The sequence below is a fragment of the Nanorana parkeri genome, unplaced genomic scaffold (genome assembly GCF_000935625.1).
Source record: "Nanorana parkeri isolate BGI_ZX_2015 unplaced genomic scaffold, ASM93562v1 scaffold3, whole genome shotgun sequence".
Taxonomy (NCBI): Eukaryota; Metazoa; Chordata; class Amphibia; order Anura; family Dicroglossidae; genus Nanorana; species Nanorana parkeri.
This window is the reverse complement of record NW_017306271.1, coordinates 5,080,525-5,102,923: the sequence shown is the minus strand read 5'-3', so window position 1 is coordinate 5,102,923 and position 22,399 is coordinate 5,080,525. Positions and strand designations below refer to the sequence as shown.

The 22,399-nt window shown below is 41.0% G+C and overlaps 1 protein-coding gene across 1 annotated transcript in view; it reads right to left on the bottom strand.

Annotated features, from left to right (window-relative positions):
* Positions 1-22,399, bottom strand: part of PMS2 (PMS1 homolog 2, mismatch repair system component) — a 33,613-nt gene that overhangs the window by 1,206 nt on the left and 10,008 nt on the right. The window contains 7 exon segments of the mRNA XM_018567694.1: positions 830-999; positions 6,722-6,822; positions 7,777-7,944; positions 8,884-9,679; positions 14,816-14,968; positions 17,900-17,984; positions 19,139-19,238. Of these exon segments, the coding sequence (XP_018423196.1) occupies positions 830-999; positions 6,722-6,822; positions 7,777-7,944; positions 8,884-9,679; positions 14,816-14,968; positions 17,900-17,984; positions 19,139-19,238 (1,573 nt within the window).

The window sequence follows — 22,399 nt, the reverse complement described above, 5'->3', positions numbered from 1 at the left end:
ACACCTGCAAGAACACTTTGAGCATTTTAAAGTCTCAGCACTAATATACAGTATATTGTTTTAGAGCATTTTAAGTGAAGGATTATATGAAGTGTATATATGCACTAATAGCACTTTGAAATATTTTAGATTAAGTTGGTAATGCGCGACACAATTGTTGAATAATTTATGACAGTCACTATACAGGCTATTGTTTTACTGGCACATATTAATTGTATCTTTTGATAGTTTGCTTCCCTTTCCCTTTGCTTCTGGTCCTCACTACTGTTGGCTGGCTCTACAAACTATCAAGAAGTGATGGCATGTTACAGAAGCCTGATATTTAAGCTGCTCATACACTAATAGGCATACCACAGGCTGAACAAAGAAAATAGAACACATTCCTCCATCAACGCTTACGAGCATTGATTAAGGAATCTCCCGCTGTCTTCATTGTACTCGGACGGCGGCTTCCAGCCACTGTTTGAATACCTGAACACAGCTGGCAGCTCATTGGCTGCTGGCTCTGTTCATTCAAAAATTTTCCAACAGGCTCCTTCGATCAGCTGATCAAGGGATGACGGCTGAAAATGTGCCGCCAGCTGTACACACAGTGTTTGAATTTTCGCATAGTGTATGGCCACCTTTAGGGACACCTAGGGTGCTGGAAGGCTAATGATACATTGAACTGCAAAAGTCTATCCAACACCTTTATGGTACGGACAGATTTACTTATAAAAATCTTCTTCTGGGGAATCCTGTGGCACACATGCATCTTGGATTAAATGTTTATACATTTGTGAGCCCATGAATGCTGATGGTTAGAAGAGTGCACTTGTTTTAAACTTACAGACTTTCTGCATGCTCGAGAAGCAAACATCTGCCTAACACGAGAGGGTCTGCACATCACTCCCGGGGAGTCACTCAGCATAAATATGAGTTCCTCTATGTCCTGTGGGCCAAATGTCCAGTTTTTACTTGTAGGCAAAGAAACTAACTTGACTCTTTCCATGATTGGAGCTGAAAAACAATCACAGGAATGATTTAACATACTGCCGAGTATATACAGCCCAAAACTGTCAAAATCATTATTTAAAAAAACTGACCGCATGAGTTTGATTTTATCTAAAGCGTTACAAAAAACAAGCTATTGTTTCCACTAGGGATGCATCAATACCGATTTTTCGGTATCGAGTACCGATACTTCCGGTAGCATAGAGCCGGCTTCCCAGGCAATCAGGAAGCCAGACGGCGTGTCATTACCCACCGCCCGGCTTCTTCATTGCCTGGGAAGCTGACTCCATTCTGTTTGACCCGACTCGATGCTGATTGACTGTGAAGCCAGCTTCCCAGCCAATCGGCATCAAGGCCGGCCAAACAGATCTGACAATATGGTGACACGACCCCCAACCTGCAGGCACTTCATTCAACTCACATAGATCCTTAGCAGCAGTCATTACCGTACCAGTCCCTCGGCCAGCTGGACAGAAACCGCTCTCCAAGATCTCTCGGATCTGCCCAGGTCTCCTGTGTGTACAGGGCCCACGTGATCGGCCCTCAGCCTGCTACTGCGCAGACTACACAGCGCTCATTCAGAAATCCTGTGCATGCGCAGTAGCAGGCTGAGGGCCGATCACGTGGGAGAAGTGGGCAGAATTCTGGAGAGCTTGTAAAGCGATGTCTGCCCACCTGGCTGAGGGACTGGTACGGTAATGACTGCTGCTAAGGATCTATGCGATCTATGATTTGTCTGCAGGGTGGGGGCCGTGTCGCAAAACTGAGGCGGACGATGTTGCTCCCGAGGACGTGGATACTCAATAGATGCAGAGACTGTGACCACTAACTGGGAAGTCTCCAGTTCGGGGTCCTTTGAGGCCACAGGGCAAGGGAACCACATATGTTTCTCACTTGTCTGCAGCTGAGAAAATTAGATTTTTGTACCGTAAAATCCATTTCTTGGAGTTCATTTAAGGACACAGGAATTTAATGACTTTCAGGTTATATTGCCACCTACAGGAGGATGTGCAAACAAAAATTGTGGCCACCCCAGCATAACCCCCCCTACTTCCAAGTATGCCTCCATTTTGTGGAAAACAGTACCAAGTACACTATCATAAAACATAGGGGGGTAGGACCTTTATACCTCAATGAACTTCAAGTACAAAAGTACCATTTTCTTTCTCGTTTATTAAGGGACTCAGAATTCTGAGACTGTCAGGACATCAAAAAGCAGTCCAACTGAGTGGGTGGGCAGCAGCAACAACACATTAACAGGCCCACAAAAAAACCCAACATAAATGGAGACCACCTCAGCTCAAAGAACTGCCTAAAAGACCTTACATCCGAAGATGGCACAAGATGTGGCAAGAACATCCAGCTGGTGCGAGAAGAGGCGATTAAGGGGGGACATGATCACCACGTATAGATACATAAATGGTCCATATAGTGAGCTTGGTGCCAAATTATTCACTTTAAGGTCACTGCAAAGGACACTCTTTGCATCTGGAGGAAAAGAGGTTTAACCTTTACAAATGGAAAAGGATTCTTCAGTTAGAGCTGTGAAAATGTGGAACAGACTCCCCCAGGAGCTAGTTCCACATTTTCTAGTTAGTTAACGGTTTTAAAACAAATCTGGATGTATTCCTAAATGCACAGAATATTACTGGATATTGAGTTCTTATAGGTATATTAAGCATCATATACTGTTAATCCTGGGAATATCCGATTGCCTTATAGGATCAGGAAGGAATTTTTTCCCCCCTGTTGGAGCAAGTTGAACCATGCTTTGTGTGTGTGTGTGGGGGGGGGGGGGGGGGGTTTTGCCTTCCTCTGGATCAATAGTGGGTAATTGTGGGAAATAGCATTCCGTTTAGGCTTTTTTTTAAAATATATCTCTGTAGGTTGAACTCGATGGACGTGTCTTTTTTCAACCTGAGTAACTATGTAAAGTTAGAAAACATGCGAACAGAAGACCAGAAGGCAGCCTTACAAATCTGATGTAAGGCTACAAATGTAGCCTGATGCAAAACAAAGTGCTCAAAGATCTAGTGAAGTGATCCTTGAACGAAAGGGTGGAACCAGATCCGTAAGACCAACCATAAGCTTGAAGTTTGTCTGAGCCACCAAGAAATAATAGAACGAGAATCAGGTTCTCCCTTATGGGGATCCTCAGGAATGACAAAGAAAGAGTCAGTCTTCCTAAAAAAAAAAAAAAAAAGTGTGTGTGAGGTAAACTTGTACAGCATGAACTACTTTCAGACAGCATAGGAAGATCTCCTTCTGATGAACTGGAGCCAGCAGGAGAATGATTTCCTGTTTGAGGTGAAAGGCTGAGGCTACTTTGGGTTGGAAGAAAGTTCTGGGCCCCAACACCACCTTGTCGCTGTGAAAGATTAAAAAGGGTTCTTTCTAGGACAAGGCCGCCAGCTCAGACACTTACCTAGCAGAGGTAACAAGGAATGCAAACATGTGGATGTGGGTTGCAGAGAGTAATATTCCTGACAGGTTCGAAACAGCTTTTGCAGCACAGAGAAATTGAAAAGTGAGATTCCTCAAATTCATGGGGAAGTGCACGATGGAGCCACATGGGAGTCCCCCTTGAGCAAGGAAGGGGAAGCCAGCAGTCTCTGGAACATGATTGGAAGTGAAGAGACCTCACTCTGGATAATAATAAAGGTCAACTGCTGATCCAGGCTCATCTGCAGAAACGTCAGGATTCATTCTACAGAAAATGTGCGATAGTAGACTTTTAGCATTATGAGGGTACTCAATTCAGAGATGCCTCTATCTTTCAAGTCTTGGGCTTCAACAGCCATGTTGTTAAAGTCAAAGGCTTTATATCAGGGGCACAAACTGGAAATGCTAGAGACCCACAACAAAGTGAAGGAAATGCTGATGTGCTAGAAATATGGGTGCTTACAGGTCCTTGATGTCCACAGAGGCCAGAAAGTCTCCCTGATGAAGGTAGGGTTTGACTGGCCTGGTGGATTCCATCCAGAATTTCTGAGCCCATATTAAAACATTTAGGAGCTTGAGATCCAAGATGGGGCACATGCCCCCTTTGGGTTTGTGAACTTTGAACAGGCTCAAGTAGAACCGGAACTATTTCACCAAAGGTACCAGGGAAAAGACACCCTGCTTTTTAACCCTTTGCCCTGTTCCAGAGGATCCATAAGCGCAGCATTGAGATCTGCTTTCCTGTGCACCAACCCAGGCAGGTTGGAAGTAATGAACAGAAGAGGGGTTTGGAGCAAAATTCTAGCTTGTAGCCCCTGGAAACCATCTCCCGCAGCCATGTGTCCGCGATATGTCCTCAAAGGCTAACAGGAAAAGAAGCAAATTACCAGCACTCGATAATGAAGATAAATATGTCCCTTTTATTGGACAAAAGCGTCACAGACATCCAAAAAAGGGAACATTTTGGGGCTGCAGGGTCCCTTCCTCAAGGCAGAAAGACGTGACGTCTTTCTACCTTGAGGAAGGGACCCTGCGCAGCCCCGAAACGTCGGCTTATTTGGATGTCTGTGACGCTTTTGTCCAATAAAAGGGACATATTTATCTTCATTATTGAGTGCTGGTGATTTGCGTCTTTTCCTGTGTCTGCACGGCGCTATCCGTAGTAAAACATCACTGCGAGCACCATTTTTGCTTATTGGCCGGGACTGCTGTGAGGTGTGCGGAGGGCTCCTCTATTTATCTAACTCAAAGGCTAACAGACGTTCCCCCCACTTTTGTACGTGGGGGCACCCCCTCATGACAAAATAAGATTTATCCCAGTTTTTGGGGAACTTGGAAGTACAGGGTTCTTGGCCTCCAACGAGGGGCGAGTCTTCCCAGATTGAGCCCTAGGCTTCTTTTTCTGGGGAACATGGGTACTCTTGCCTGGGTAACATCCTTGATACGGGTATCTAGAGAAACACCAAAGAGGTGTTGTGTTGCTTCTTGCATGTGGGTTCTGCAACAAAACACTTCAGTCAAAGAGTCCTCCTCATCGTCACTTACAGGAGACTTATATGGGTGATGAGGCAAGAAACCTCAAACAACCCATTTACAACATAGTTCAAGGCTGCAGGCATAAGCTCAAAGAGCTTTCTGATCAAGGGATCAACTGCCATAGTAAATAGAAGGTCCCTTCTAATGGCCTTATTCCAATCATCTAGTTTGAGAGGCAAAGATCAGAAGAAAAGGGTACTAAAATGTGCCTCCAGACTTTTGTTGATGGGGTTCTTGAAAACAGGTGCATCCTCCACAGGGATGGTCAAAGCTTTTTTAAGACAGGAAACTGACTGATCCACAGAGGGGGTAGCCCACTTATTAACAAAATCCTCCTCAAATGGGTACAAGGCTCAAATTTCGTTCAGCAAGACTCGATTAAGATTCAGATAGAGTACGGGCAGCTTAATACCTTAGATTGTTTTACAGTGTGAGGGGTTTTGGCCAGAAGCAGAGGCTCCCATTGGGTTGCGTTTTGTTTTTTAGTCATATCCAGTCGTATCCAGCGTACTGTCTAAAGCAGAGTTGTGTGCTTTAATGAATAAAAGAGAAATAAACATTTCTGCAACTCCCTCATCCATGTTTTCATAGTTTCCTGGCCTTCTGCTTTAGAAATGTTTAGTGTATGTCAGGTCTTGACATCTTGTTTTGAATCTAGGAGCCAGCTAAAAATGTTAGAAGTTAGGTTTTTTTTTTTTAAACTAAAAATGTAAAAGCTTTATTTTCAATGACAGTTGTAATTTTCAATTAGTTTTAATTGGCGCACGCGTCAATAACTGACATGTGTAGCACAATCGTTTTCATGCGTGGGTGCACCTGACTTGTGTTTCCGTTAGTATGCGCACGTTCTTGGTGGCAGGAGACTTTACATTTATTTTTTGCGGGTTCTCTTTAAGGTGACATTAGGGATCTATTAGACCCCTAGTGTCACCTTTCCGCTTCAATAGCTTTAGCTGGGGAATGCCAGGTGCCTGCTGAGGCAGCTGAACGTAAACACAGCAGGCAGTGTTTCAAATTGGAATAGCCAATAGCAGACTAGCTATAAAACCTGCCCACTGCCTGCTGTCAATCAGCAGAGGAGCGGACCTGAAGGAGAAAGTTCTCCTTCAGGTCCGGCTTCTCTACTGAGGAACGCGGGCCCGGCAAAGCACATTGGAGCACGGCATGGATGGGTACAGCACAGCAGGACAGGGCACAGCACAACGGGACAGGGCACGGTGGGGCACAGCTCGGTGGAGGGGAATGCAGAGTCACATCGGCTGACAGTGGTCTCTCCTCCCTGGGATAGAGATCGCAGCATGCAGCGGGCTCCTAGTGGGGAGAACGGGGGAGCAGAATTGATGCAGAGGAGGCGGCAGCAGGGGAAACCAAAAGGGCTGACAAAAGCCCAGGCGCCAGGACCCAATTTCTAGTCGCCATAGTGACCTGGTGCCTGGGATTTGTCGAGCCCTGCTGTATGTACACATGCATATGTATGAAAGGTTGCTTCGCGCTTCTGATTATTCATTTCTGTACCCTTACTACAAGTAAAAGAACAGTTGAGAAAGAATGGCGAATAAAAGAGAGAGTTCTGAGCTCCACCCCACTACCTCCAAAATGGAGGAAAGTGCTTTGGGTGCAGATGCCTTTTTATTGGCACTTTAATGTTTTATTGCGCAAAACCCAAATCAGTTTTTACTGCCTGCATATAATATATAGGCAAAGTCCAGTGTCATTGACAAGAGTTTGCCGACAATTTCTTAACACATACCATCCTCATCAAAGGTAAAATCAAACCCGTTTTTCTTGAATATTTCCAGGTTGTCCATGAGAATAGACTCATTGACTGCGGTTAAGTTTAGTTTCTGAGGTCTGGGAAAGCAGAAACAAACACAGGATTAGTTTGATATAGTAAAGCATTAAAGTATATTTAAAGGCAAATTTTTTATTTATTTAAGGAAAGGTTAGATACTTTGTAAAGTTTTTATTGCTATTTGTGCCTCTGCTGGGGAGACTGAAATCCCACACATATGATATACCCTATAAATCAGGACAAATAAAATATTTTTTTAATGAATTAATTAAGGTTAGCAATATGAATTATATACACATTTATTTTATTAAATAGAAAAATAAGACTTTACATATGTATATCAAATTAAAGCCCATTTTGTCCTTTAAAAAAAGGTATATAATATGTGTAGGCACAATGAACGAGGAAGATGGAAATTATGGTTAAACAAACACATAGCAAAAATGACAAAATTGCTCCGGTCCCCAGGAATGAAGAACATTTCTGCAGCTGTGTCACTAAGGGATTAAAGTACATGTTTTATTGGTTATTAAAGCTGTCCTATGGCTCCAAGGCCTGATCATTTAAATTGTACATTAATGTGTCCTCCCAAACCTATGAAGGTTTGGGAAACATTTGGGTGGGGGCAATTGGCACACTGACAGCTATGCCAGAAGACTTACACTTGCATATCAGTTACATCAAATATGGATAATGTTTTAGCTTCAAAAGGTTTCAGTGACAGACCACCATCTATGACGTCACGTCAGAATGGGCAAAAGGAACATGTCAGTGGTTTTCTAACATGGAGTAACTGACTCCACGTATATCAACTGTAGATAGTCAGAAAGGGATTGAATATGGCACTGAACACCAAACAGTACTGAATGGAAAAAAAATGCTCTGAAGCATCAGTTCCTTAGATCAACAGTTATAGGTAAATGCAAAAATCAGATATTAGTATAGCAATCGCTGTTAAGATGGCATTTCTGCTATGAACATCATTTTCTATTTCCTATGGATGTTCTACTTACATGATAAGCCTTTGACCTTGTAACACAGTGTTCTGCTGTAACATCTCAAAGTTGTACTTTTCATCAGTTGCATGCTGGTCAATGATGAAAAGGTCTGAGTCCAGCTTGGTTATTATGAATCCCAGATTAAACTGGCCAATGATTTCCATATTTGCAAACATGTCTTTTCTGAAAGTAAAAAAAAAAAAATGCATTTGTGCGACAATAGGTCTTAATTTTTTTTCTTTATAAGAACATCGGTATTGATATTGAACTAAGAAACTTGTCAATAGAGTAAAAAAAGAAAATTAAATAATTAAAAAAACCATAACCTGCAGTTGAACTAGAGGCATTGAAAAACTAAATCACAAACATAATTCTCTAATAAATGTGTCAACCATATACAAATAAAATTTGCAATGATGCACATGCCACTTTTTTTTTAAGTAGCGTTTTGAGGAGTTGCTAAACTAGTGTATAGAACGTGGGGGTGCTATTCAAAATGAATGGCAGTTCAATGCACTTGGAGGCATACACTGATGTCTAAATGGTCCCTAAAGCTGAACTCTAGCTTTGTAAATCCCTTCATGACCCATCTCACCCACCCTCCCCAAATAGCCCTTGCAATAAAAAAAATCTAGTTTTTTGATTTTAATTATAATTTTTTTCATTTAGTTTTTTTCCCCTCTGGATTAGGTAGGATTTCCAAAGAAAACAAATCAAGTAGCTGATAAGTATGAAGACAAATACTTACCTTCTCTTGATTTAAAGATTACTGGAGAGTACAGCAGTTTTCAAAATGTACCTATGGTTGTGTAAAGCACTAGTATTTATTGGGAGGGGTGTGTATAAATTGTGCAAGCTACATTTATCTAATTTTTATAAAAAAGATCAACTGCTGAATATTGGAATGTGAAGCAACAGTTTTCACAAAATGAGTTAGGAGATAAAATATTGTAGTTGTATCCTTTTCTTGCTGTATGTCCCCTACGTTAACTCAATAAATAGACCTTAAAATAATTTTGAAATTCCAAAAAACAAACATAAATTATGATGGATACCAAAGTGTAAACTAAGGGTAAATAAGCAAAAATGTGCTTGACCATGGTTCCACTTCCATGGAGTTACCTGATCTCTTTTTGGAGTTCGTCCTCTGCAGCCTGGTTTTCCCCTGGACTGATCTTTGCTCTGAATCTGCGGAACAATTCAGACGCCTCCTTCTGTTGACATTGTTGTTTCAAATTTTCCATTCTCTTGGCCAGGCGACACATTGAAAAATTTAATGGCACCATCCTCTTAATAACTTTCACTGGCGCATCGATGGAATCAATTTGTAATTTTTCAGTAGCTGAAGTGTTTTCAGTCTCTGTTTTCATACGCTTACAGTCTGGAGTAGAACCCTTGTTTATTTCCTCCTTTTGGACAAGATGGTTAAATATCACCTCCCTTTCAAGAAGAGGCTGTGGATCATGAAATGCCTCCATCTTCTCCATTTTCAATAGCGTCCCTGGGGAACTTTTTGGACATTCACTAGTAAGGTTGATGGAGAAATCAGGAGTCTTAAGGCCTCCCTCACTATCTGAGCTACTAATGGTTCCCTTGCCAGAATCATAATCATTTTTGACACAAGGAACTTCATGAGAAGAGTTTGGGGATGCTGGTTCTTCTTTATTATCACATACAGGTGATGTTGTTTTGAAGGCACAAGTTTGGCTTTTTGTAGAAAAGTTAAAGGACTGAAGCGTTCTCTGACCGGGAGAAGATTTTTGGACTTTATCCAGTGTTTTTTGTGGTGATCCAAATGATGATTTCTGATTGAGAGAATAAGCCTCTCTAAGCTTGGAAACAACAAGCGCCCCTCTGTCTGATACCTTTTGCTCTGTACCTCCATTAGTTGCTTCTGTACTAAATTTTCTGAAATTCCCTACAAACAAAAAGTTTTAAAAAATATGTAAATTGAGTTCATATATATACTCAAATAACAGTGGAAAGAGTGGCCAGCATGTGACAGCTGCAATGTCTCACATCACCTCTAACTATGGGGATGAGTGTATTTCACTCTCCCTATAATGCTCCTTTAACTAGTATACCAGAAGTCTGCTAACTGTAGTTCAATTATTAAAACTTGGGGGGAAAAAACGGTCTGGTTCTAAAACAACATCAAATAAGGTTTAATTTCCTAACCTGCACTAGGCTACAGCCAGCTGAACTAGTTGCTATAGGAAACACCTTTACCTTAAAAGACATAGAGGCTTATTTCCAAAAACTGAAACAAAGATGTTGAGTTTTACATGCAGCCAACTGACAGGAGCTTTCACAAACACCAGTTATTAGTTTGCTTACACATTTCAGAGAGGCTGGGCTTTTCAATGCTGACTACAGTTCCAAATGAGTGTTCTTAAATGGAAATTAATTTTACAACTATAAAATATTTAAAATGCTTCTCCACATATGCAAGTTCTCTGCTTTTCCTTATGTAAGACACCCCTATCATAAATAACATTTTGTTAATTATTTTGCTTCATCTTTAAAGAAAGCTAAACTGAGAGATTTATGTAGGTTGTCATTGCTCCTTATGAGAAAGCTAGTTTCCTGGCTTTGAATCTGTAAGTTACTGGTCCAGGACAAAATATTATAGCATGTAATGCTGGCCATACTTGTAGGATGAAGGAGAAAAAAAAAGGTTTCATTACCCCCATCCACATTAAACAGCATGGATGGGGCAATCTCCCCTGCCAGGCTATTGTATTCTGACAGCCAGCGCCTGCAGCTGCCAGAATACCCAAACAGTGACTTCTGCTGATTAGCTGACAGCTGACAGTTATTGGCCCGACTCCTTCAAAAAAGGGCTATTGAAAATGTAATTTTGTCGAACGGAGTGGTGCCAGCAGCTTGAAGAAGAGTAAAGTCTAAACTTATGACCTGCATGCTTCTTCTGGGTCAAACTATCTGAATCAGCATGAAAGCCACACAACTAACATTATTAAAAAGGGACGTTTCCTCATGATACACTACCTTTTTTTTTAAAAACAAATATATTCTATCCTCAATTCTATCCTAAACATTCAACCAGTGAGTGCATACAGGAATTTATGCCTTTTATACTTTGATTTGCTTGAGAGACTCTCAATTACTGTTCTGTAACAATGCAGTATATAGTAAAACTGGACCTAAAACAATATTAAGATCTGGAACATAAAACAATACAACACAGAGAAAAATCTGTAAGAAAAGGGTGACATATTGACAGAAGAAAATTAGAGGATTTATTTTCATAAATATTCAAATGTATTCTTTAACCTTATGGTATTTTTTATTCTCTTTTGTCTGCATCTTAACGTAAGCCAAGAACTGCAGCAAATGGTTACTGGTTTTCTTGGCTTGTCAATAAACTGATAATTGGATGCTACTTTGAAACAGGACATGCCATTTAAACTGCATCTGTTATTCCTTCATGAAACCAAACTGGTGTAGTTAAAATATGGGCACAAGGACTTCTTAGCAGTCTTTAAAGAGAACATGCGAGTCATTTTAATCTATTAAAAATAAATGACTGCATAGGAATTCACAAAATGCCTGCTTCTAACTTTATACGCCAGGAAACCCTTCCCTATAGGCCTATCTTAAACTACTTTCACTTTGTACCAAGGATTTTCACTTGAGGGCTAAGCCCCACCAAATGCCATTCTCAAGTACAGGTACAATATCATTATTAGCCACAGATATGGAAAAGGGACAGGCTCGGCCACAGACCAAAGGTTGATGAAAATGCAAATCTCAAGGTGGCTCACTTCAAACTGTAGACACAAGAATCTTTGAGTACTAGGTAGGATACATGTCAGAAAAGGAAGTAAACAAGAGGGGCAAGTACCTGATTCCAACAAGGGCAAAGAGGTACAATGTGATTTGATAATGGTGAATGCTCAATGCTCTACTCTTCAGTATAATCTAAAGCCAAACCTTTTCATTTTGCATATGGTAAGTGAGAGTCAAAACCGCCGTCAGTTTTTTTTTTTTAGTTTGTGTCTCATTAGGGAGATTTCCCATGACTTCCTGACCAGTGGACTCAACAGGAAGTGAGGAATATCTAACCAATGTGAGAGAACCCCCTCTTGGACAGCTGCCATGGGAACAAGTTTTCCCATTGGAAGATTTTGCCTCTCTTCTTGTTCTAATGGAATCACAACATTTTGGATATACCCTTTTATTCACTGTGACATTGGTGAGCAGGAAAATTAGAGGGCAGGCAGCAATACAAACCTGACCATGGTTCTAACTTCTCACCTCTCCAAATGAAGAAAAAAAAAAAAAGGTTTTACCTTTAGTTATATTTTAGATGTGTACAGAAAGCCAATGCTATATAAATATTAATGTGTGCCATCAAAAGCCCATGAAAACAAATATATGCAACCATACATAATTATAAAAATGGCAACTATATATTTTATTATATGCCATAGAGAATGCTTAAATAGTGCAGAATTACATCGCATTGAGGTGCAGACAAACATGGTTTGTGCACCTTTTTTGGCGATTTTTGGTCCATGTAACAGCTTATTTAAATGAATATTATAATTATGATAACACATAATGGATTTTAAGGGCTTGCAGTGCCTATTTTAAAGTGACATTAAAGTCACATTTTTTTTTTTTTTACCCATTCTAATTCTGCTTTTAATACTTACCTTATGTGATGCCTCTTGATGCGATCGTCTTCTTTCTTCCACTCGTTTCCAGCATTCCTTCCAGCGCATACTGCTGTCTCTTCCTGTCCCATGGTGTCTGTCCGGCGTGCACATTTACGAATGCGTGCATTGACTTCCAGAGTCTCTCCTCTTCTCCCCGCCGGTGATATGGACTGCGCATGCTCCCGCCCACCTCCAGCACAGCCATACAGATCTGTGTTCTGTAGCTGGGAGCAAGCGGCGCAGGCATATCTAAGTATTTCATATTTGGCCACTTTTTTTGTGGCATGTATCTACCGATTGCTAGCAGTAGATATATGCCAAAAAAAAAAGAGGAGACTTTAATTCTACTTTAAGGACTTGCAGTGCCTATTTTAAGAATTGTACATTTTCATTCATTTCACAATATATTTGATCATTTACTTTTCTCTCATCATCTAATTTGGTTGATATTGCATATTAATGATTTAATAAAATGTTTAGATGTTTATAATCTGGCTACATTTATGACTTCTCTTTCTTTCTATATGTCTAAATGGGAATGTTTTAGATGTCATGGTTTTTGGACTTCTAAATTTGATGAAGGGGATATAGGCCCCTGAAACACTTTGGCTTTCCGATCATGATTCCGATCATCACTCGGCAGTAGATCATTCAAATCATCTCTGAATTCATGATGACACTGTCCTTCCTCCTGGAGGGTGGCTACTTTTGTTCCCTATGGTCTGTGTGTTTGTTGTAAAGTAGCCACCACCCCAAACTCACTCCCGTGATAGACTACAATCTCAATACAAATTAGTAAAATAAACATGAGATTGGAGTCCATCGCGGGAGTAGGCTTAGAGCAGTGGCTACTTCAAAAACACAGATCTACAACTGAGTGATACACAAATACATTACAAGGATTTAGATGTAGCCATAGCCTGGATTAGTTCCGTAGTATAGACAGTTTTCAATAACTTCTCCTTTTTTTTTTTGCAGGAAACATATTCATTTGGGGACTTTAACCTGCAAACCATTTGTGCGCTCTTTACTCTTGACCTCAGAATTATTAGAATGAGTTTCCTCTCCTTCTTCCCATTTGGAATCAGAAGAAACCAGTCCTCTAGCACTGCCTTGACTATCAGATTATTTGGCTGCTGCTGCTTGCAAAGGTTGCTTAACATTTTCTAACACCGATTTAGATGACTGAAAAGTGGAAGACCTTTCCCTTCTAAGATTACCCATGAAATCCTGAAGTAAAAGAGGTTTGGAGGTGAAAAATTTGATAACTTGACATGCACCATATTTCTGCTTGGGTCTGGTGCTAGAAACAGATTAATTTGGTGCTTTGGCCTGAAAAAATGTAAAGGAAAGCCCGACAGCATCAAAGTATAATGTAAACAGTGAGGGACTGCACACACGTCCCATCGGAAAAAGGGGATCTGCATATGGTGACGTGGTCACACATTTTAACCTAATCCCACCCAGTTTTTCAGTGGTGGAATGTGTGACCGGTCACGTGGTCACACATTTAATGTAATCACGCCCACCTTTCCTGTGGTAAAATATGTGACTGGCAAAAGGTGAAGAATTCCAGTTGTTCCAGGGCAAATCGGCATCGCAGATCGTATGTACAGGAAAACCGATCTGTCCTGGAACAGCTGATCAGTCCCGAAATGTCACTTCTATCTGACTTTGTGAGTGCAATCTCACATTGCTTCACTTTCAGGACCGGCACTTGACATGCAGCAACTACAAGCTCATGTCAGCTTGGTAAGAATGCATCTTCATGTGTGTCTGCAGGTGGCACAGGAAATGCAAGAAATGGGAGTGGGAGCTGCTAGAGGGGGTTTCAACCTCTCTGTGCTTGTGTTTCCTCCAGTTGGGCAGAGTCTATCTGGTACTATGCCAATTGAATATATATAATGACAACAAAGCAGATCTGTACAACACCTCTTCTTTTTATCCCAGCAATGATTCTGAATATCAGATCTCTCAGTTCTGCAAACCATGTGGTCACATCTAACCAAGTTTCTTAAATGACCACAATCCAAGGCTGTAATTTTTGCAGGCCAGGATACCTCAATATCTTAGCTCTGCCCAAATCAAATTATAGCAGCTCAGTATAACTTAATCACTTGAGGATACTCCCCAAAAAACTGTATCTAAGTTCATTGCGTTTGCATGTCCAGCTACAAACTGCACTATCCAGTGAAACCACTGAACTGCTTTGCAGGAGCTCAGACATCGGCTCCTATGTAAATGAATCCTGCAAACAGTTGTCAAAATTATTTTCATTGCCATCTTTACATATATTAAATCCCTTTAAGTGGCACTATAAACCTAGCAGCCAATGATTTTTGCACATTCTAGAAATAACATGATTCACAGACCTGTGGCATCCATCAACGAATTATTCAGATTTAATTTATTCACATTGCCACTGTACATAGCCAGAAGCGAGGTCTTTAATATTGCCAGCAAAAGCTTCTCTTCCTGCAGGAGAATTTGCCTTTTGTCTGGGGTGACATTGATATCAACACATTCTGTAGAATGAAAAGAGGAAAAGTGAAATTTAAAACAGATCAGTTTGCGAAAACTGTACGCATAGCAACAAACATTTAACTGGTAAAACTAGCAGAGTGTATATTAGTACAGAAATTCTACAACACTTGGTGGTCACCTATCAGTAGTTTGTGTGTCACATGTAACTCTTGACTACTTTTTTATGCTGCGTCTGACAAAGACAAAATAGCATGAGTTATATGCCCCTTACACAAGTATTCCAAAATGTATATTACTTAATACACGGTTTGCTTTCTTAATTTTTCCTAGATTTTACAGTGGGCAGAACAGCTTTTAGGTTTGTTTTGCTGTAAGTAGAGGTAAAGATATATTACAGGGCAACAAGTCAGAAGAAACTAAATAAAAAGTTAACAAAAAGTGAGTAAGATCCAACTTGATGTGTTTATAGGGCAATTACAGTGTTTAACTTCATCTGGGCTATAATTAAAAGGAGAATTATGAGGCGAATGATTTTCACTCAGCCTCATAATCAGAGCCGACCTGTGACAATGAAACTCTCACAGGTCGGCTCAGTAGATCGGGAAGTGAGCGAACACATACCATCGCTCGCTCACTTCTCGATCTATCCCTGCAGAGAGCCGTGACTGTCACTCACTGCTCCCTGCAGGGATTCCCCCCTCCCCTGTCCGATCCTCCAGCACTGACTGGCGAAACGGACGGGGGAGGGGGCGGGCACAGCTGGCTCTGCCTCTGGATAGGCAGAGCCAGCTGTCAATCCGGCAGCTGGGTGGATCCAGATAGTATTGTCGGGATCCGTCCCGGCTGTGGCATCTCAGTATACTGCGAGGTCACGGGAGAACGCTAGTTTGTGTTCTCCCGTGACCCTTAGGAGAACTATGCGGAAAAGCCCTGACCCCATAGTTCTCCTTTAAGCATATAATTTGCCATATAAAATATAATACAAGTATATAATGTCCATATTATCAAATAAAATATAAAAATATGACAAATCTGAACTCAATATGCAAAATTAGTACAAATTACAATAATATTAAACAATAAAATTAAAGAATACAGGTAATAGAGAACAATAAGTTAATACAACATAAAAACTGTGTATATCTGAATATATGTTTACCTAAGAGGTCTCAGGAACACCAGTTCCATACAAACAAAGTATTACTTCTTCTCTCACATACAACAATCGTTAAATTATGAAAAATTATCTATGTTCATATACACAGGTATAATGCATTTTTACTGACGCCTTTTAGGTAACCATGTATACAGATAAACATACTTTTTATGTTGTTCATTTATTATTTTGTATTGTTATATAATATTATTACCTAAATATATTATTTCAGTTAATGTTTGCACAAAATATTACTTTCGTTATTACTAATTTTACATGTAATTTTGATACAGTATTTCATAATTTTATATAATATTTGATACAATGTACATATATATTGTTTATAGATTACATCTTATATGTTATTTGTAGCTCTGATAAAGGGGACACAAACTTCAAATTATGGCATACCACATCCAGAAAGCAACACCGGGACTAGGACATCACCTTATGCTCTTTGCACTGCTTTATTGAATAAGCCTGTATGCAAAGCTCACTGCTACAATAGAGGGTGATCAACAAGCAGCAAGGGGCGATATCTCAGCATCAGTGAAAGTGGATTGCATAAAAGTTCTTACCAAAAAGGAATGGATATGTGTAAAATAAATACACTGCCTCATCTTGATAAAGAACATCGTTAAGAGATGAAGTTAAGAGATGCATCCTAAAAAAAACTTCAACAAACTTTCTATGAAATATCTCCCACATTCAGCTCCTATTCCCCTGCCCATGCTTCTTCTGCTGCTATTACTGAAAGTGCAGCCACTCCTGTGTTGTTGTTACATTGTATAAACTATATAATTCATATGCAGATCAAAGGGGTGACCACCAATCTGCACATGCATAAAATAGTAAGTACGTTTGTATTTTACAAGTATAAATAACATAAAACAGGAATTTTGTACTCATCATAAAATCCTTTTTTGGAGTCCATTATGGGACACAGGAAGTCTTAAACATTCTGGTTATACTATCACTTACAGGAGGATTAAGACACTGACCAACTAAAAAAACAAAACAGTAGACCAGCCCAGGATAACCCCTCCCACTACCTGCATGCCTCGGTTTTGTAGCAAAGCAGTACAGAGAGCATAATCATAAGCACTGAGGGGTGAGACCTGTGTCCCTCAATGGACTCCAAGAAAAGGATTTTGCGGTGAGTACAAGAATCCTATTTTCTTTTTCATCCATTGAAGGACACAGGAAGTCTTCAACCTTCAGAACCTCTATGGCAGTGATGGCGAACCTTTTTGAACCCGAGTGCCCAAACTGCGACGCAAAATCAATTTATTTATCTTTGGCACGCGTGCCATAGGTTCGCCATCACTGCTCTATGGGTTGAGGATCGAGGAAGAGAGATATGGACAGTGTATTCATTGCTCTTAAATGAAGACTTATTTTCTGGACAAGATCCTATGGAGTGCGGCATGTTTTGAACTTTAATATATATAACTTGCCGAGCATTATGCCAAATCCCGCCACATGCCACCAGCCCTCTATTAAGGCTCCTGGGGAACAACGAGTTCACCGAATCTTGAGAAGATGCTTCCATTACAAGAGAAAGTTCTCTTGAGATTTGGGCCGCTCTCTATTTTCCAGGATCTCACTGCTGTGGGCAGAAGACAGGGGTAAGAAGCTATGCTTCATTTTCTAACTAATAGAATGTTTGATCTAAGAACTGCGGAGCTAAGAGAATTTTTTTTATAATATCTGTAATTAAATAGGAATGGACGGGGACACAACTAGGACTGTATAATAAAGAGATCCTGTATTGCTAAACTAAGTGGATTGGCTGCAGAGTATGAAAACATCTCACCAGAATTAACACTTATGTTGAGAACAACAAATGGATACTGATGTCTGTTGAACGTGTGATATACCTCGTTCACAACTTTAGAAACCTGATCAAAGAAAGAAAAGTTGTATGTAAGAGAAGTTATTAAAGAGAAATTTACAGAAGAATTCACAAGAAGAAATTCATCCATTTTGCAAAAATGTATGGATAAATATTAGGGATGCATCGATACCTATACCAATATCGGTGCAGATATCGAGTATTTGGGCAAATACTCGTACTCACCCAAATGCTCTGATATTTACCTCCAATACCAGAACTTCCGGTCAGAGTAGATCCCCGTCTGACCGGCAGCGCTGAGGGAGCATGGAGCCGGCTTCATTTCCAATCAGGAAGCCGGGTGGGAGGTAATGACCTGCCTCCAGGCTGCCTGATTGTCTAGGAAGCCAGCTTAACCTGTTGCTAGGCATCCTGACCTGATGACCCACCGCCCAGCTTCCTGATTGGTCAGGAAGCCAGGCTGCCTAGCAACAAGTGAAGCTGGCTTCCTGACCAATCTTGAAGCTGGGAGGCAGGTCATAACCCGCTGCCCGGTTTCCTGATTGATCAGCAAGCCAGGCAGCCTAAGGAAGTGAAGCCGGTGTTCTTTTGATAGAGCACCGCCTTCCCAGGGAATCAGTGAGAGTGGATTGCATAAAAGTTCTTATCAAAAAGGAATGGACAAACATACATTATGCGTAAAATAAATATATATATATATATATTTTTGTGTATCACTCAGCTGTAGATCCTCAAATCATCTCTGAATTGGTGCTGACACTGTCCTTCCTTCTGGTGGGTGGCTACTTTTGTTCCCCATGGTCCCTGTGTGTGTTGTAAAGTAGCCACCGCTCCAAGCTCACTCCTGTGATGGACTACAATCCAATCACAAAGCAGCTAACGTGAGAGTGTAGGCCATCAATGGAGCAAGCTTGAAACGGTGGCTACTTTACAAAACACACAGGAACCATGGGGGACAAACATAGCCACCCTCCAGAAGTGAAGACAGGAAGGACAGGACAGCTCGAATTCAGAGATGTCTTGTGGGTCTACAGCTGAATGATACACAAATAGGCTAAATTTTTGTTAATAATATACTTGAATGCATTTTTAAGGTTCAACTCCTAAGTTTAGTGTCACTTTCGGCATTCCTTGCATAGCTGATGTAAGAAATACAATTCAATGTAAATCCCTACCCCAACCCAACCAAGAGCAGGTTACCTTAGCTGGATCACACGGCCGTTGGTTGATGAAGAAATACTGTCTGTCTGTTGCACTTCTTCCCACACCATGATCACAATCAGATAAATATCCTGTTATACTAAAATAAAATGCCAACAATGATGCTTTCAGAGTGCACTGTTTTTTAAGAAAGCCCTCAGCTATATTACATTATGTAGTCTGAAAAGTTTATCTCCATCTTGTGTGTGTATAACAAAAACAGGGTTAACACCCTTGTCAGCTTACTTCCTGCTGTCTGTGTCTGATTGCAGAGATTTCCCTTCACTTTCTGTTCCAGAGACATAACTGGAAGTGAGAGGAAATTTGTACAAAGACAAAGAGGAATTCCCCTCTTAGACAGTTGTCAGTGGAGAAAGCTCTCCCATTGGAAGATCTACCATCATCTCATGTTCTCGTGATAACTCTGAAATATCAATTTCCCATCACTGAGAAAATGGTAAATCTCCCTGTCAAGTACACACACAGCAATACAATCCTGTCGGGATCTACTTCTTCCCTACTCTATCCAAAATTATTTAACAACAATTGCTATATATACACATATAAAAGTGAAATGAGAGGGCATACATATTGGAGGTATAATGATTAAGTTAACCAGACAAACATGATGTTTTTTTTCAATGACTGCATTCATATATAGGTTTGTAGATTTTCTTTCTAGTAGCTACTTATATGTTAACAGTGCAATCAGCATTTTAGCCAAAAGAAAAACCAAACTCATGATAAGCCACTTACAAACTGTTTTGTGTTCAGTCAGTCATGTGGATGCAAGCCGAGTATAGACATGCACTGAGATAAGAGTGCAATAATGCACAGTTTACATATGAAATGTACAAATACAAAGTACAAAAAAAATACCTGTTGATCTTGCCAGAAGTCTTGCACTCTTGGACTGATATATTGAAACATCTTATCAGCCTTCACAGCTATCTTCTGGGAACTAAAGAACACCAACTGCCTATCTAATGGACAGGGTGTGTTTGTAGTCCGAATCAGAAGAGCAACAGAGAGTAAGAACTTTGCTCCTCCATAGATACAGTGCAGTTTGTTTGTGATTGTGCCACCCTAGCACAAGTGTGCTACTGGCAGGATCACCAGGTGGATACAATGGAAAAAGAAAGCCTGAAAAAAGGAAACCAATGCAGCCACTACACCTAAGGACTGCTAAGCTGCATTACAATAGGATTTTTGTACTCACCGTAGAATCCTTTTCTTGAAGTCCACTGAGGAACACAGAACACTGTAACCTTTAAAGTTATACTGCAATCTACAGAATGATTGGACAATGGCAAACAAAAAATTGTAGACCAGCCCAAGGATAACCCTTCTACTACTAACATGCCTCAGTTCTGCAGCAAAGCATAATTAGAAAGGAGACTCTTAAGGGACTCCAAGAAAAGGATTTTATGTTCAATATAAAAAGCCTATTTTCTTTCTCATCCATTGAGGGACACAGGAAGACTGTAACCACTAGGACATCCAAAAGCAGCCCAACTGAGAGGTAGGCAACAGAAAACAAAACGATAACAGATCCACTATAAACAGAAAACTGGGGAGTGCCCGGGAGCTTGGCGAAAAAAAGTTGGCCAAACAGGGACTACAGCAAATGAGCTGCAATCACAATTTGGGTATTCCGACAACTGCGGATCCAGCTGTCACCATACAATAGCCAGCAGAGAAATGATACTGTGCTGTATCTATTAACCTCAAACAAAGTGGAGATTACAAATGTTCATATTAAAGAGAATCTGGGTAGCAGTGACCATAATATCATTTATTTGAAATTGTAAATAACAAGCACATACTGAAAAGATAGTAATACTTAATTTGCAGAGAGCAAATTTCCCAATGCTCTGCAACACTTAACCTGGCCATTCACTTAGTAAAATTCAGTTTGTCTGTTACTCTGCCTGACATCTTCATCTTTGTCAATGGAAAAGGTTCGGGCGAAAGATTGTCAGCTAAACAAGCACATGCATCCAATGAGATGGAGGCACTGATCACCTTTTTTTCCGCCTATCTCTGGATCATCTGTGGGTATAGGGTTCTGTTTTCAACCTCACTCTGCAACTATGTAACAGCCAGAAGTGAAATTCAACCATCCACACGACACGAACTAGCGTCCTCTCGTCACCCTAAGCTCAGTATATATATATATATATACTGAGACGCCGCAGTACACCGCGAGCTACTACGCCGCAGCTGAAGCGGATACCGACAATTATGTCTGGATCCGCCCAGCTGTGTGAGTGACAGCTGGCTCTGCCTATCTAGAGGCAGAGCCAGCTCTACCCGCCCCCTCTCCCGTCCAATCCACCAGTCAGCGCTGGCAGATCGGAGGGGGGAATCCAGCCCCTCCCCTGTCACGGCTGTGACAGGATCGAGAGTTGAGCGTACGCCGGTATGTGTTCGCTCACCTCCCGATCGACTGAGCCGACCTTTGACATCCTCATTGTCACAGGTCGGCTAGAACTATGAGGTGAGTCCTTTAAAAAATTTGGGGTTTTTTTAAAAACTTTTTTTATATGTGACTTTTATTTATTTTTTTACTCTTTTTATGTTTTTTTACACTTAATGTCATTGCTATTACATAGGGGGATAACAATCCCCCTATGCAAATAGCAAAGACCCCTAATGTCACCTGGGGACCCCAAAAGAAGCTGATAAAGCAGAGATCTGCTTCATCAGCTTCTTCTCTCTGGCAATAGCAGCCAGGTGACTGACAGGTGAATGCGGAAGTGATGTAATACACATTACTTCTGCATTCACAGCACGGAGAGAGATCAGCAAGGAAGAAGATGCTGATCTCCCTCCCATCTTACCTCCTGACACCCTCCCGAGCCGGTCCCGCAGATGGGGCAGCGGATCCCTGGATTGAAGGTGAGGGGTCAGGAGGGGGGGCGGCGGCATTCGAGGGGGGGTCACACAGCCAGCACATACACACGATCGGCTATAGAGCCGCTGATCGTGTGTATGTGAACGGTAACGGCTCTTTACATCAGACGGGTTTTTTCTGCCTGTGCGCGTTAGGGGGCGCACGCAAGCAGAAAAAAAATCCCGTCTAGTTACGGCAACCCACCAATGTGACTGTGCTGTCCGTCCGTTTTTTGGGCGGATGGCAAGTGGTTAAATGGCTTTTACTTGGCTTGGTAATATTTCTAATTGCTTCTTCTTTGTAATGTTAGGAGGGGTTGTAAGTGGTTTGTTGGCCCTGTCTGTACTGTGCTGGCTGATTTCATT